Raw genomic sequence first — 13619 nt, forward strand, 5'->3', positions numbered from 1 at the left:
AATCTTAACAATAAGTATCAAATCAAACGTACAAAAATTGCAAATAAACATACCAATTAATGATTTTTGTAAATTCAAACGTACCCACAGATAATATATATGTAATGTATTGTACCTAATAATAATTCTTCAACAACTATTCTTAAAAAAACAGCAAAAAAAATATAATTTCACAAAAAATTTGAAAATATTACGCAAAGCTTTTATGTTGATCACCAACTATTTGAAAAAGAAAAAATAATTTGGAAAAAGAAATAATATTAAATATTTGCATAACAAAAAATAAATCAATAATAAATAAATAACCTATGATTGAAAAAACATATTTGGAAGAAGAGAAAATATAGTTTAATTACTAATATCTCCACTAAATAAGGAAAAGTGCATAAAAGAATAAATTCAAAAAGTATTTTAATTTTAAAAAATAGAGGTAACTATTAGTCAAATCATTTTAATCAAATTTTAAAAATGTACAAATGTTTAATTTAAATTATATAGAAAAACTGTAGCGGATTCTAATTTTGCATTAGAAATTTAGGTTTCGACTTTTTATGGCATGCAAGTGGATGTCCATTAGGATTCATATCCTTATCTGGAGTGGTTAAATTTTTGTTTTTATTTTTTAATTATTCCTTCACATGTATAATAATATATTGGTGTATCACTTCATGTTTCAGGCTTATTAAAATATCTTTCGAATCTATGGAGTCCGACTTCTTGTTTATTGCAAGTAGTGAAATGTGACTCGAGAGGATGACTTAATTTTAATCTGGAGATTCGACCACAGCCATTCCGATGATTTCGTCTCCAAAGGGTTGCATGAGTTTGAACGAGGAACTTTAAAGTTTGATAGAATTTAAAGAAATTTTAACTTAATTGAGTCAAGATTAAACAAATAGGGTTTTATCATGTTTTCTAGGTGCCTTTCAAAGTCACGACATACTAATGGGTCTTGAACAGTAATTTGCTTTTGCATGGCAAGAAGTACTCTTAGGAAGAGTTTGAAAGTTGTCCTTACTGTATGTTGTGTTATAATTTGGGCTTCACTTAACCCATCTTGAAAACCCAAAAGTGGATAAATAACCATTAAAATCTAACATTTAGTTAAATTTCAACCGCTCACTCATAAAAAATAATGTGCAGGGGAGAATCATACCTGACCCTATAGCTCACCCTCTCATCCTAAGGCATTTTTACTCTCCAAAAATTGTTCGTGTGTTTGTATGATTTACCCTCTCATTTAAGTTTAGCTCAAAATTTGACGTCAACAAGGGCCAAATTTTACTTCATCGCATAAACCAGCTTCTTTGATTGGTTATATATTTGCATGTTATACATGTCCAAAACAAACATTGAACTTGAACAAAGAAAAAAACAAACAAACATTGGATTTGACCAAAGAAAAAAAAAACAAAGGATTTGACGTAAAAAAAAACAAACATTGGACAAGCAAAAGCAAAAACAAGCCTAGAGCTATATATATAGCTATTAATTTGGGGGCGACGCGACAGAAGCTTAAGTATGAGAGTGTCCTTCGCATAAATCTATGACTAATTTGATGACCACAAAGCTTTCATACATATAAGAATTGAAAGTACAAAGCAAACCTACAAATTAACGGACGATGCACTACAAAAACTATGGCCAAGACGCACAAAAAGTTATTTGTGCCTACGAGATTTAAGGACAACGATAATGTACCCATAGAACAATAGCAACAGTGCATTAACTAAAATTGCATGTGTGTCCTCTATGAGCGTGCCCTTTGCTGAAAGAGCACAACCGGATATTTTGTGCTCAAAGAGGCAGCATAAATAGATCCATTTGTGCCTCGTGTCTGATAGATTTGTCGCATAGCCTTTTCCAATCATGTTGGCACTTAGAGCAGTTAGTAAGGCCTCCTTGACATAAATAGGTGTAATGTTTTTATCGTTCTCTCTCTCCCCTCAAGTCACGAGATCTAAAAAGGTAAGTCAAAATTATCTTTTCCCATATATCAAAATAATTAGTATTCTTTGAATGCTTCCAAACTTATTTTATAAAACCAAGTCCAAAAATGTAGAATAATAACTAGAAAATGTTTGTTGTATAACAATAAATATATTTGTAACTTGCACACCAAAAACCAGTTGGATTGCAAGCAATATACAAACTATGGGCCAGTTTGGGATTGTTGTGCTTATTTTTAAAACTGTTTATGTTGTGCTTTAAGAATAATCAGTTGTAAAATAAAGCAGCTGAGCGTTTGGTAAACTATATTTTTAAAACTACTGTAAGTATAAAAAGTAGTGTAAAAGCGTTTGGTAAATACTAATGTAAAATTTTGGTAATTCTGTATAATGACAAAAATAGACATAATGTGAAAAATACTTTTCTATTAACTTTTGTGTTAAAAAGATGACTCATAAGTATATCTAATCTTTTTTCCTTCAAATTATTTTGACATTTGCAGTTGCATTACCAAAAGTTATTTTAAAAAAAAACAACAAATATTAAATAAATAAAATTTTCTTCAATGTCTTCAAACAATAATAACATAAAATAAGCATACATAAAAAAAAAAAGTTACAAACGTATGCAAGTTGCAACAATGTTGTTCCTCAATGTCTCCATTTCTTGTGCTCCAGGTCCTTCGGCAATATGATATTCTTCTTATTCTTCATCCGAGCCTGTGTCATCATCCAAGTCATCCTTCATGTTGTTGAAATGATTATCACGTTGAGCATACCTTCTTATATAATTGTGAAGCATCATAGTTGCGATTATTATCTTTACTTGCTTCTTAAATGGGTAATTAGGCATGTCTCTTAAAATGTTTCACCTCTTTTTCCATACATCAAAAGTGCGTTCAATGACACTCCGAAGGGAAGAGTGTCTGTGGTTAAATACCCCTACGAAAGCAGGAAGATGATACCTTTCACCTTTATAGGGTCTTAAATAGCTGCTCATCTGTGGGTACCCAACATCTACAAGATAATATTTTCCTGTAATGTTCAAAACATGCTACTATGATATAAAAAGAAACTATAAAAAGTGCCTAATCAAATGCAAAATTTCAGACATATGCACAAGTTTGAGACATTACCATTAGGAGGCTTAGGAAGATTTAAAGCACTGTTTCGTAAAACAGATAAGAATATCCTTGTATCATGTGCAGTTCCTTCCCAACCTGCACATGCAAAGATGAATTGCATGTCAAAATTACATGCGGCCATTACATTTTGAGTTGGTGTCCCTTTCCTACCAATATATGGTACTTGATCTCCAGGAGATATTGTGGCTTGAACATGTACACCATATAACTTAATTCATAAGACAAAGCAAGAAGTATCATATCTAGTTTTTTTACCTTTAAGTGGGGCATATATCTAGAGTCCCTTAATATCTCTACAGAGACACCATTAAACTCAGGATCCAGCGGTTTGATAACATCAATAGCCATAAGGCATACAATATCAAGTAACTGACTAAACTATCTGCTCATAGTCTCACCGGAGTGTTGAAATCGTTCTTGTGCTAATAAACAAAAACATTCCTAAAAACATTCCTAAAATTTCACCAGGACACATTCTCCTTGAACTCCTCAATCCATACTTGTTTTGCAGGTCACTACACAATCTCATAAATACCTCTTTATCCATTCTGAACATCCAATGACAACGCCTCTCATTTCCCCGTAATATTTCCATCAATCACTTATATCCTGTTTGAGATGAATCCATACAAGGTGTTTTGTGGATATATGTTTGACAATAATGTTCTATAGTACGAACACAAAGGCATACAGTTTGGTTGAACTCTTCCTCATCTTGCAAGATGTCCATATATTAAAAAAAAAAAAATCTGCAATTTTGAAAAAAAAAAAAAAAAAAAATTCTCATCATTATTCCTACAAATAGGAGTACATGCATGAAGAAAAATTATTCTCAAATAAAGAATCCAGAACCATCCAATTATAATCCCAAGTAAAACACAGAGAAATCCAAGTAACCATCCCAAATAACAAATCAAAATAATAAACTCAAGTTCGAAGATATCTTAGACTATACTGTCTACCACGAAATATAAAACTTTGCAAACTAAATGCATCTCATGGCACTTAATTTTCAGCTTGCTCATAGTTAAGCCATTGAAACTTGATGTCCAGATCTTCTATAGTTAAGAACATTTCTCTTTTCTCTTGTTTTAGAAATAATCGAGTTGCAAATAACCACAAAGGGCTCCTAGGCCCTGCACCAGGTAAAGATGAAACTATCTTCATCACTTCAGCAATGCTACTATTTTGTAAGCCCTTGGCCATGTTTGAAGTTGTTGTATTTCTACTCTCAATTGCACCAACCATACGATCAAACTGTTCTGACAACTTAGCAACACCTCCTAATTTTCCCTTCTTTGCAGCAACTCCTTTTTCCTTATTCTCTTTCTTAACTTGTGTATCAAATTGTCGAGTTCTTTTTTTCTTCTTCCCCAAATACTTCTCATTAGCTTGAGTATTTTTGAGTGGGATAACATCATCAAAATCACTACTTTCAATTTGAATGCCATCATCCTCATCAGATTCATCATTATTTTCACATGGAAGTACACCAAACGAGGGTGCCCAAGCATGATCACTAGTAGCAGTGGTATTCATGAACATCCTATCTAGCTTATCTTCCATATCAAGGCTAATTCCTTTTCTACGCAGACTTTTATATTTTTTTTGTTGATCTACAATTTAAAGAAACAAGTATTAAAATGCATTCATGCTAAATAATAGACAGACAACATCCAAAAACTAACAAGAAGCTTACAAACCTGAATTTTATTATGCCACCACTCATCCGAAGCATCAACAATGTTGAGCTTGGGATTCCATTCTATACCAGTTTCTTTTCCCTTTAGTTCTTTCCATAATTTCCATTGCTCCTTAAGTGTATCCCACTTATTTTTCAGCTGTTGTTTACTATACTCAGCTCCAGTCTCTTTATTTAGGTTAATACTCACATTTTCCCATCCCTCTTTTTTAAAGTGGGTACCAGGACGATTTCCTGCCTCCACTTCCTTGACACACACGTCACAAAATAGTGATGTATTGTGAGCATTCCATACAGCCGACGGTTGTGATCCACTTGCCCCATAACTTTCCTTCTTAACCATCTGTGTATACAATTATATATATATATATGTGTGTGTGTGTGTGTGTGTGTGTGTGTGTATGTTTGTATGTATTGACACACACTCAAGAATTTTAGCACATATTTTTTATATATACAGAAAGAACAAATCAATTGATCAAGCGAATTTGTTATTATAAAAAAAAACCCAAGTCCAATTCATTGTCAAGAATCACATGATTGTTGCTCTGGATGCATAGTTAAAAAAAATGATCAGGTTTGCATCAAGAAAAAATAAGATAAACATGCCAATTCAAACATGACTAAGAACAACTCTAACAGAAATTCGACTACTCTAGTAAAAATTTGATCGAATTCAATTTACATGAGCATTTAGGTGATAATAGCATAACAATTCCCAGACCATGAGCCCTTAAATAGAAGTAATCATATGGAAAAAGATTACTTGAAAGTTTAAACAAGAGCAATGCAATCCAAAACTGATAAATTAAGATGAAGAACTCCGTCAAAATCAATCGATCAAGATTATCAAATACATCAGTCAGTTATAGAACACATCACCACAAAAAGAAAAAGAAAAAAATCATACACCAAAGATAAAGAAAAATAAATACTTTAATATGAAAACCATATAATTGAAAGCTTAATTTTGTACCTTTGAACAATCAATAGTTCGTGGAACAACAAGGATAAGTTATGAGAAAGATGGAAGTATAAAGGTGAGGCTGTGTAGAGATGTGCATAAATATTTAGCTAGGGTATCAATCAGATTAGGGTATAATTTTAGTGCTTAAAATTCAGTTTAGAAAAATTAAATTAAAGGAGGGTATTCTAGGCCCAAACTTTAAAAATAAGCAGGCCTCTAAATACTTACCAAACAGGTCTTGGGTGCTTCATTTTAAAGTGAAGCTGTTTTTTGGTAAAAAAAAAAAATTGCAATCCCAAACGGGGCCTATGTTTTGCCATTCTTGATAACCCACCATAACTCAAACAAACAAACCAGCTTAACTATTCCAGAACTCAACATCATAAAACTACTGCTTAAGCATGTTATGCAGATTCTGTGACCAAAATAAACATGTTATGCAGATTTACTACACATAGAAATCCCAATCCATTTCCATCAATCGCTCGCCTACAGATGTCAATTATTATTATTAAATTACAACTTTGATCTTTATGGTTTAGTTCAATTTTCACTTGAGTACTTGTAACTTAGAAATTGTAATTTCAGGTGACTTGTAGCTCAGTTGGTTAAGAATATTCGTTCATATACTCGAAGTCACGTGTTCGAATCCTCCTCCCTTGAGTTTAGATGAATATAATATAAGTTATTCTATCATTTGTAAAAAAAATAAAAAATAAAAAATAAAATTGCTATTTAGTTGTATCCATATAGTTTGGTTAAATTCAAAATATGTACTCAAACAAAAAAGAAAAATTAGAAGAACATTATGTAAACAATTCATCATCCATCGTTGATGTGTAAACAATTCATCGTCCATTGTTGATGTGTGCAAATTTATTATTGTACGCCTCGCAAACGTAATTTAATCACAAATGTAAACAATTGTTGTCATAATCAATTGTTGGCATAAAAAAACAAACCTTTTTACAAAAATATTTGCGATTAGGATTTTAAATTTAAGAGCAGTCCATTAGAATTTTAAGAAGCATTTTAAAAATTCATGCGAATCCATACGCAGTCATTTAAGATTTTAATGGGCTTTAAGTAAGTGTATCAAATCTAGGGTAGTAGAAAGTTTCAATTTGATAGGATATTATTAAATTGTAGATTTTGGTGGATTTTATAAAAGGAAATATACATGTGAAAGGCTATGAACAATCCCACCCTTCTCCCAAGGATTTTATTAGATTCTTCTCCCTTCCCTACCCTTTCTCTCCATGCAAAGTTCCATAGCCGCGAAAGCTTACATGCTTCCCCAGAGTTCAAGCTCCATAGAAACAGGGATGGTGGCAGCTTGGGTGTCACGCCCTAAGATACCTTCAGGATCAACACGTGACAGCAAAAAATAGTGGTACGATAATATATAGAGTGAATTGGGACTCATACATAATATACATCAAATATTTAGTGGAATGGATTTAGAAGAAGGGTAACAAAGCCCACTCTTTACTGCACTGCATACGCCAGCTACACCTCTTGAAATCCTTTTTATTAACCACTACCAGTACTCTATAAGAAAACAATCCTACATACACCGTAGGAACGGTGCACCGAGCAAAGCAGAAACCTGGATAAGCTAAAATGCTTATTTGAGTGACAATAATACGACATATGTGATTAAAAAGTCAATCCGATTATAAAATATTTCACAAATTGTTTGTATATAAAAAGGTAACCTCACTCACAATCCTATTTCCTATCTTGTATATTTCACAAATACTTTGTATAATAAGACACAACATTCCACATTCTAGACATACTCATGGAGTGGGATAGAAAGGGCACACAAGATAGGAAATAGGTTTCCAGATGCACTCTATAGAACCATGTGATGAAAGGTTCCAGACGCACTTAATGGAACTGAATAGAATGTTGGGATCTTGACACATTTAATGGCATTCATACATAGAGTATTTGCAGGATGCTAGACGCACTCATGGAATAAAAAAGAAAGGTAAGTCACTAGAGATTTAAGATCCACACATGAAATCAAAGAGAAAGTATTTCAGGATACTGGTCCTCTACTAGCCTTCTTAGTTCACAAGTCTTTCAAACATGCATATAAATATACATTTCACTAAGTAGATTGATGATTGTGTAACAAAACAGTTATAAATCCATGCTACATCCACAAAGTATATAACACAAGAATTTTAATATGAAAAATAGTTTATCACATAATATTAAAATCACCCACTTGGAGTCCTACACACTTCCAGAATCAACACAATTGAATCATCATGCAAAACGATGTGCAAGTCACTGAGACATCACATGTCCGTGATGAGCCAACAATGCTCTAATAGAACCTAATATTGTACATGACACTCCACTTGAATCTTATCAAGATTGACATGCAAAATAAGGCACAATGCTACTTGTATGTAAACGAGACGAACGTCAACTGAGAATAACACATCAGGGTGGTGAGCCAACTAAGCTCCATCAAGCCTCAAGAACATCCTATTCCAATTTCACGAAAATCCAACATTTGGATTGTCATTAATTACAAAAATCGAATGACGGTTAATTAACTCAAAAATTAAATAATTGAACCATGACATTGAGTTTCAATAAACCGATATTGGGTATGGGCTCAATGCATCGACAATATCTCGTTATCAAAACGCATCGCCGCGTGTGGTGATTTTTTACAAACGAAATCTCAGTTTTTTGTCCAACTTCAAACGAAAACTCAATTTTTCCCACGCATCACGCGCTTGGTGATTTTTTTATACATGCGCTGACCTTAAGAAGTGGCTGGAAAATGATCAAAACCGTTGGCAAAGCCTCGGTGCCCAAACTTCTGAGGCTCATCGCGCCGTTGTTAGAGGTCGGATGATTGATATGAAAGATGGGTTTTTTTCTCATAGGGACGAGGACTACACACACACAAGTGGTGTGCCACCACGTTATTTGCTGGAAATGACAATTATGTAACATAAGGTTTTAGGGTGTCTGGTGCTTACGAGCTAATCCTGCCATCTACAATGGTAATAGGGTGAAGGGGATCAACTGGGATCGATGATATGAATCCAAAGCCAACAGCCTCGCTGTTGTTGGTGGTAGGAATCGAAAGTTACGGTTGGGTCTGGTTAGTGACCAGCAGGCTGACTTGTTATCCAATCCCGGCCTATCAGAGAAAACTGTGGCTAAAATGTTTCATTTTTGGAAAGCCAGGTTTTCTGATTTTTGAATTAAACTTTCTATTTATAGTAAATCTTGGTCAAAAAGACCAAAATGCCTTGCAACTTAAAAACACTTCTAAATTCTTTGTTCGAACTTCGAATTAAGCGTTGTTTTCGCCTACGTGCTTACGAAATCAAGTTCTATTATTTATTCTAAACCACCTCCAAACATCAAATTTAAATTTAAAATGACTAAAACACCCCTGAAAATCGTTTTCACAAAATTGTAAAATAGATAATAATTTTTAAGACGGGTTGTCCTTAAAATATAAGATTTTTTTTTTGTCAAACAGTAGATTTTATTAGATTAATCACCGACGGGGTTTGAACTCTCACCTTGATGCAAGGACTTAATACATTTCTACTATTGCGGTAAAGAGTCACTTGCATAAGCAATTTATTTGAATGAATACCAAAAAAGTCTATGGAAAGACATCAAAATTCACCAATAAAAAATAAAAAAATCCATCGTCAAAAGTCCCTTTAAATTATACTAGCATATGGACACACACAAAGTGCGTGAGAAAATTTTTTATTTTTGTTTTTGAAATAGAAGTAGAGAGGAAAAGAGTGATAGAGAGTGTGGGAGTGAGAAGTTTTTTATTTTTTTTAATTAGATATATGTTAAGATTATATGTAGGTAAGGTTTTGGGGAAAAAAAAAAGAGTAAAATTTGATTGTGTGAAATTACATTTCTATCTCATATTTCTTATTCATATTTTTTTTTAATTAGAGAGTTAAACTGGTAATTTCATAGAATTTTGGTTGACAATAAATATTTTATTAATTAATAGAGATAAATCCTATCAAATTTACCACTAACAAAAATCTTTTGAAATCTTCCTAAATTCTAATTTGATTACACATCTTTCCCTTAATATTATGTTTCTTGTTATTTTCTCCAACAAGAAAACAAAAAACAAAGCAAACACAATATCCATCCCCCAATCAAATTTCAAAACCAAACAAGCAATGGCGTTCTCCAACTACCATTCAACTCCAACACTCCACCCTCGCCACGTGCCTCCTTCCGATTCGCCCGCACATTACCCACTCCAGTAAGCAAACGCCCCCCCCCCCCCCCCCCAAAACTATCTCCTACACCGCACTCCTACAATTGATCAATTCCCGCACATCAAAACCGTCGATTTAACCGCAACGTAATTTTTAACGGCTGTGATATATTTGAACCTAAACCCAAACGTACAGGATTAAACCCCTCCAAGGTCTTCGTCGACTTTATAAAGCAATCCAAACTCTTGAGGCTCAAGAGCTACCAATCGGCCTCTGCTGTTCAACAATGGAACGCATTCTCTCTCTCCTCGTCACCTTCTCTCTCCTGATCGTCTCGCGTGCGCAATCGGACGGTGCAGATCCTCTGATCAGGCAAGTGGTGGACGGCGGCGATGAGTCCCACCACCACCACCACGACGCTCTCGGAGCCGAGCACCACTTCTCGCTCTTCAAGCACAAATACGGCAAATCGTACGCCAGCAAGGATGAGCACGACTACAGGTTCGACGTGTTCAAGGCCAACCTCCGCCGTGCCGCGCGCCACCAGCGACTCGACCCGTCGGCTCAGCACGGGGTGACTCGGTTCTCCGATATGACACCCGCCGAGTTCCGGAAAAGTCAACTCGGTCTCAGAGGGTTAAAGCTGCCCGCCGACGCAACCGAGGCTCCGATTCTCCCGACAGAGAATCTGCCTGAGGATTTTGATTGGAGAGAGCATGGAGCTGTCACCGCCGTTAAAAATCAGGTATTTTATTGATTTAATTTCTAAAAATAGTAATTTTTTGGTAATTTAAGGTATTTGTTTATTGATTGGGAAATTTGGGGTTTTTTTTTTTTTTGGAAATTAGGGTTCGTGCGGATCTTGCTGGAGTTTCAGTACTACAGGAGCGTTGGAAGGTGCACACTTTCTCGCAACTGGAGAGCTTGTGAGCCTCAGCGAGCAGCAGCTTGTCGATTGTGATCATGAGGTTTGACCCTTTCTTGCTCTTTTCTGTTTTTGTTAATTTGTATATATTTTGGGGATTTGGATTGGTTGAATTGTTTAATTTGATTGGCAATTGTCTTAGAATGTTTGTTACAATTGTTTTGTTCAAATGATGTGTGTATGTGGTGATGCCCACATGTAATCTGGACGAGGATAAATAGTTATCTTCCTCAATTTCTACTTGTCTTTGTCTGTGTCTGTCTGTCTTAGTCTGTGTTTGTCTGTCAGTGCTGAAAGACACAAACTTGACCTTTTTGCTTGCATTTATAACATACACGGTGTTTGTGTTTACATGTTTCTAATTCTCCAGACATGTCAAAAGGAAAATGGAAAAGGTCGGAACTTGTAAGGAATTAGCGAAAATCACGGACTTGGTTTATAAGTTGCAGGAGAAATGGTCTGTGTGTTGTGATTGTTATCTCTGCTGTTTTGTATTGGGTGTGGTTACGTACGTTAATTAGTAAATCAGGCATTAATGTCGGGTTCTGTTTATATAAAAGGTTAAGTGGTTGTTATCTGCTTGTTGTGTAGAAAGATTTGGAACAGAATTGGTTCTTGTTTTTAATGAGCGCCGATGACATGTTTGCGCTGCCGCTCTTGAAGCACCATTTTTCATTCTACGTGTGTTGCAATTCAATTGTTAGTCTTTGATAATACATTAGCAATGCATGTCGAATGGTGTTATCAAGTTCTTGTTTAGCAATAGAACTGCTCGACTTTTGCAGTCATTCTATGATGACTCCTACAAAATGGCTTTTCCCTTGATTTGCTGTTTCTTACGCGTTCTTTCTGAACATTGTGCAGTGTGATCCAGAGGAGGCAGGTTCATGTGACTCCGGGTGCAATGGTGGACTCATGAACAGTGCCTTTGAGTACACACTCAAAGCTGGTGGACTAATGAAGGAAGAGGATTATCCATACACTGGTACTGATCGTGGAACCTGCAAATTTGACAAGAGCAAAATTGCAGCATCAGTTTCCAATTTCAGTGTCATCTCCCTTGATGAAGACCAAATTGCTGCAAACCTTGTCAAAAATGGCCCTCTTGCTGGTATACCTTTAAAATTTTGTGATTTTGATTCTTCCCTTGTTTCTGTTAAAAAATTATTTGTTATTCGTATGACCTTTGTGAAACTTACGAGCGTTGCTTCTTCTCAAATGTGGTATAAGCTCTAATAGTTATTAGGATTGGCTGGTGCTAACAATTTTACATTGCTCGGATGCAGTGGCTATTAACGCGGTGTTCATGCAAACATATGTTGGTGGAGTGTCGTGCCCCTACATATGCTCAAGGCGGTTGGATCACGGAGTGTTACTCGTAGGTTATGGTGCAGCTGGGTATTCTCCCATCAGATTGAAGGAGAAGCCATACTGGATCATCAAGAACTCATGGGGAGAGAACTGGGGAGAGAGTGGATTCTACAAAATCTGCAGGGGCCGAAACATCTGTGGCGTGGACTCCATGGTCTCGACTGTTGCAGCAGCTTCGGTTAAGACCAACTCAGAGTAGTAGGGTTCAACCCTAACTTACAATAGCAGTTGTGTTTATTAATGTATATACAAGTTGTGGTGATATTCATCGGGCGAACTCCAATTGTTTGCTGTCTTCTGTCGGGCTAGCAAAACAAATGACCAAACAAACGTAACACCCCATGTATCTTATAATTCTCGGTATTTGCCCGAACAGCTCAAATGTCCTTTTTTATGTCTTGTTAATGCAAGTTCTTCGAAATATTATAATTAGATCCGGCATTTGTGTCATGTTTTTGGTGTTCGTATTGTTTTTGTGTCATTCCCGATAGCTTAACAGATCGTGTCGTGTAATACATGTTAAAGTATACTGGTAATATAATCCGATCCGAAATCGATCCGTTAATATTATCAAGTAATTTAATCCGACTCTGTTAAGAAAAATATATTTAAAATCAATAAATAATGAAAATGTAAAACATAATACTAAATTAGTATATACATACTAAATTTCGGAGTTGACCCTTCATGAAAGTTGTAAAGTTTGTCATTACGAATGATTGTATATTTTTACATTTTTCACACTTCTACAATATTTATTATTAATTTTGCACTCAAATAAAAAATATTGTTTATGAGATTTGGAGGGTTTTAAAAATCTAAATGACCAGTAGAGGATGTGTAAGATCCCACGTCGTTCAGGGGTGAGGATCATATAAGCCTTATATGTATATTCTCATCTCTACCTAGCACGAGGCTTTTTGGAAGCTCATTGGTTTCGGGTTCCATCGAAACTCTGAAGTTAAGTGAGTTCTGGCGAGAGCATTCTCAGGATGGGTAATCCACTGGAAAGTTCTCGTGTGAGTTCCCCTCAAAACAGTGAGGGCGTGATTGGGGCCCAAAACGGAAAATATCGTGCTTCGATGAAGTCGAGCCCGAGATGTGATGGGGGTCCGGGCCGGGATGTGACAGGATGCAATTATGAGCGTTTATATATGCTTTCACATCTTTCAGACTTATGCATTAATGATTATGAATTTTGTTTATTTTGAACTCCCTTAAAAATACTATTCATGAGGGTTTGTTTGGTTTTAAAAATTCAAATGATCATATGCCCATCCTCAAAGCGTAAGGGATGCGATTACGAGCGTTTGCAT

General features: G+C 35.2%; 2 protein-coding genes across 2 annotated transcripts; one reads left to right on the forward strand and one right to left on the reverse strand.

Moving 5' to 3' along the window:
• Positions 1-4099: 4099 nt before the first annotated feature.
• LOC137725019 (uncharacterized) lies at positions 4100-5139 on the reverse strand. Its single transcript, XM_068463633.2, has 2 exons — positions 4794-5139; positions 4100-4710 (listed from the first exon to the last, which is right to left on the reverse strand). The coding sequence occupies exons 1-2, from the start codon at positions 5137-5139 to the stop codon at positions 4100-4102; spliced, it is 957 nt and encodes a 318-aa protein (XP_068319734.2).
• A 4817-nt stretch (positions 5140-9956) lies between these two features.
• Positions 9957-12753, forward strand: LOC137725208 (cysteine protease RD19A). Its single transcript, XM_068463808.2, has 4 exons — positions 9957-10752; positions 10856-10975; positions 11797-12043; positions 12219-12753. The coding sequence occupies exons 1-4, from the start codon at positions 10294-10296 to the stop codon at positions 12500-12502; spliced, it is 1110 nt and encodes a 369-aa protein (XP_068319909.2). The 5' UTR covers positions 9957-10293; the 3' UTR covers positions 12503-12753.
• The last annotated feature ends 866 nt before the right edge of the window (positions 12754-13619 follow it).

This window comes from Pyrus communis, chromosome 5, assembly GCF_041283825.1.
Source record: "Pyrus communis isolate YQ-2024b chromosome 5, ASM4128382v1, whole genome shotgun sequence".
Classification (NCBI taxonomy): Eukaryota; Viridiplantae; Streptophyta; class Magnoliopsida; order Rosales; family Rosaceae; genus Pyrus; species Pyrus communis.

Bases quoted from the DNA above. Each gene is read 5' to 3' on its own strand.
- LOC137725208 (XM_068463808.2), top strand. From the start codon at position 10,294: ATGGAACGCATTCTCTCTCTCCTCGTCACCTTCTCTCTCCTGATCGTC. The intron at 10,976-11,796 runs GTTTGACCCTTT...AACATTGTGCAG, and splicing joins TTGTCGATTGTGATCATGAG to TGTGATCCAGAGGAGGCAGG. The intron at 12,044-12,218 runs GTATACCTTTAA...GCTCGGATGCAG, and splicing joins CAAAAATGGCCCTCTTGCTG to TGGCTATTAACGCGGTGTTC.
- LOC137725019 (XM_068463633.2), bottom strand. From the start codon at position 5,139: ATGGTTAAGAAGGAAAGTTATGGGGCAAGTGGATCACAACCGTCGGCT. The intron at 4,711-4,793 runs GTAAGCTTCTTG...TTTAAATTGTAG, and splicing joins GCATAATAAAATTCAGGTTT to ATCAACAAAAAAAATATAAA.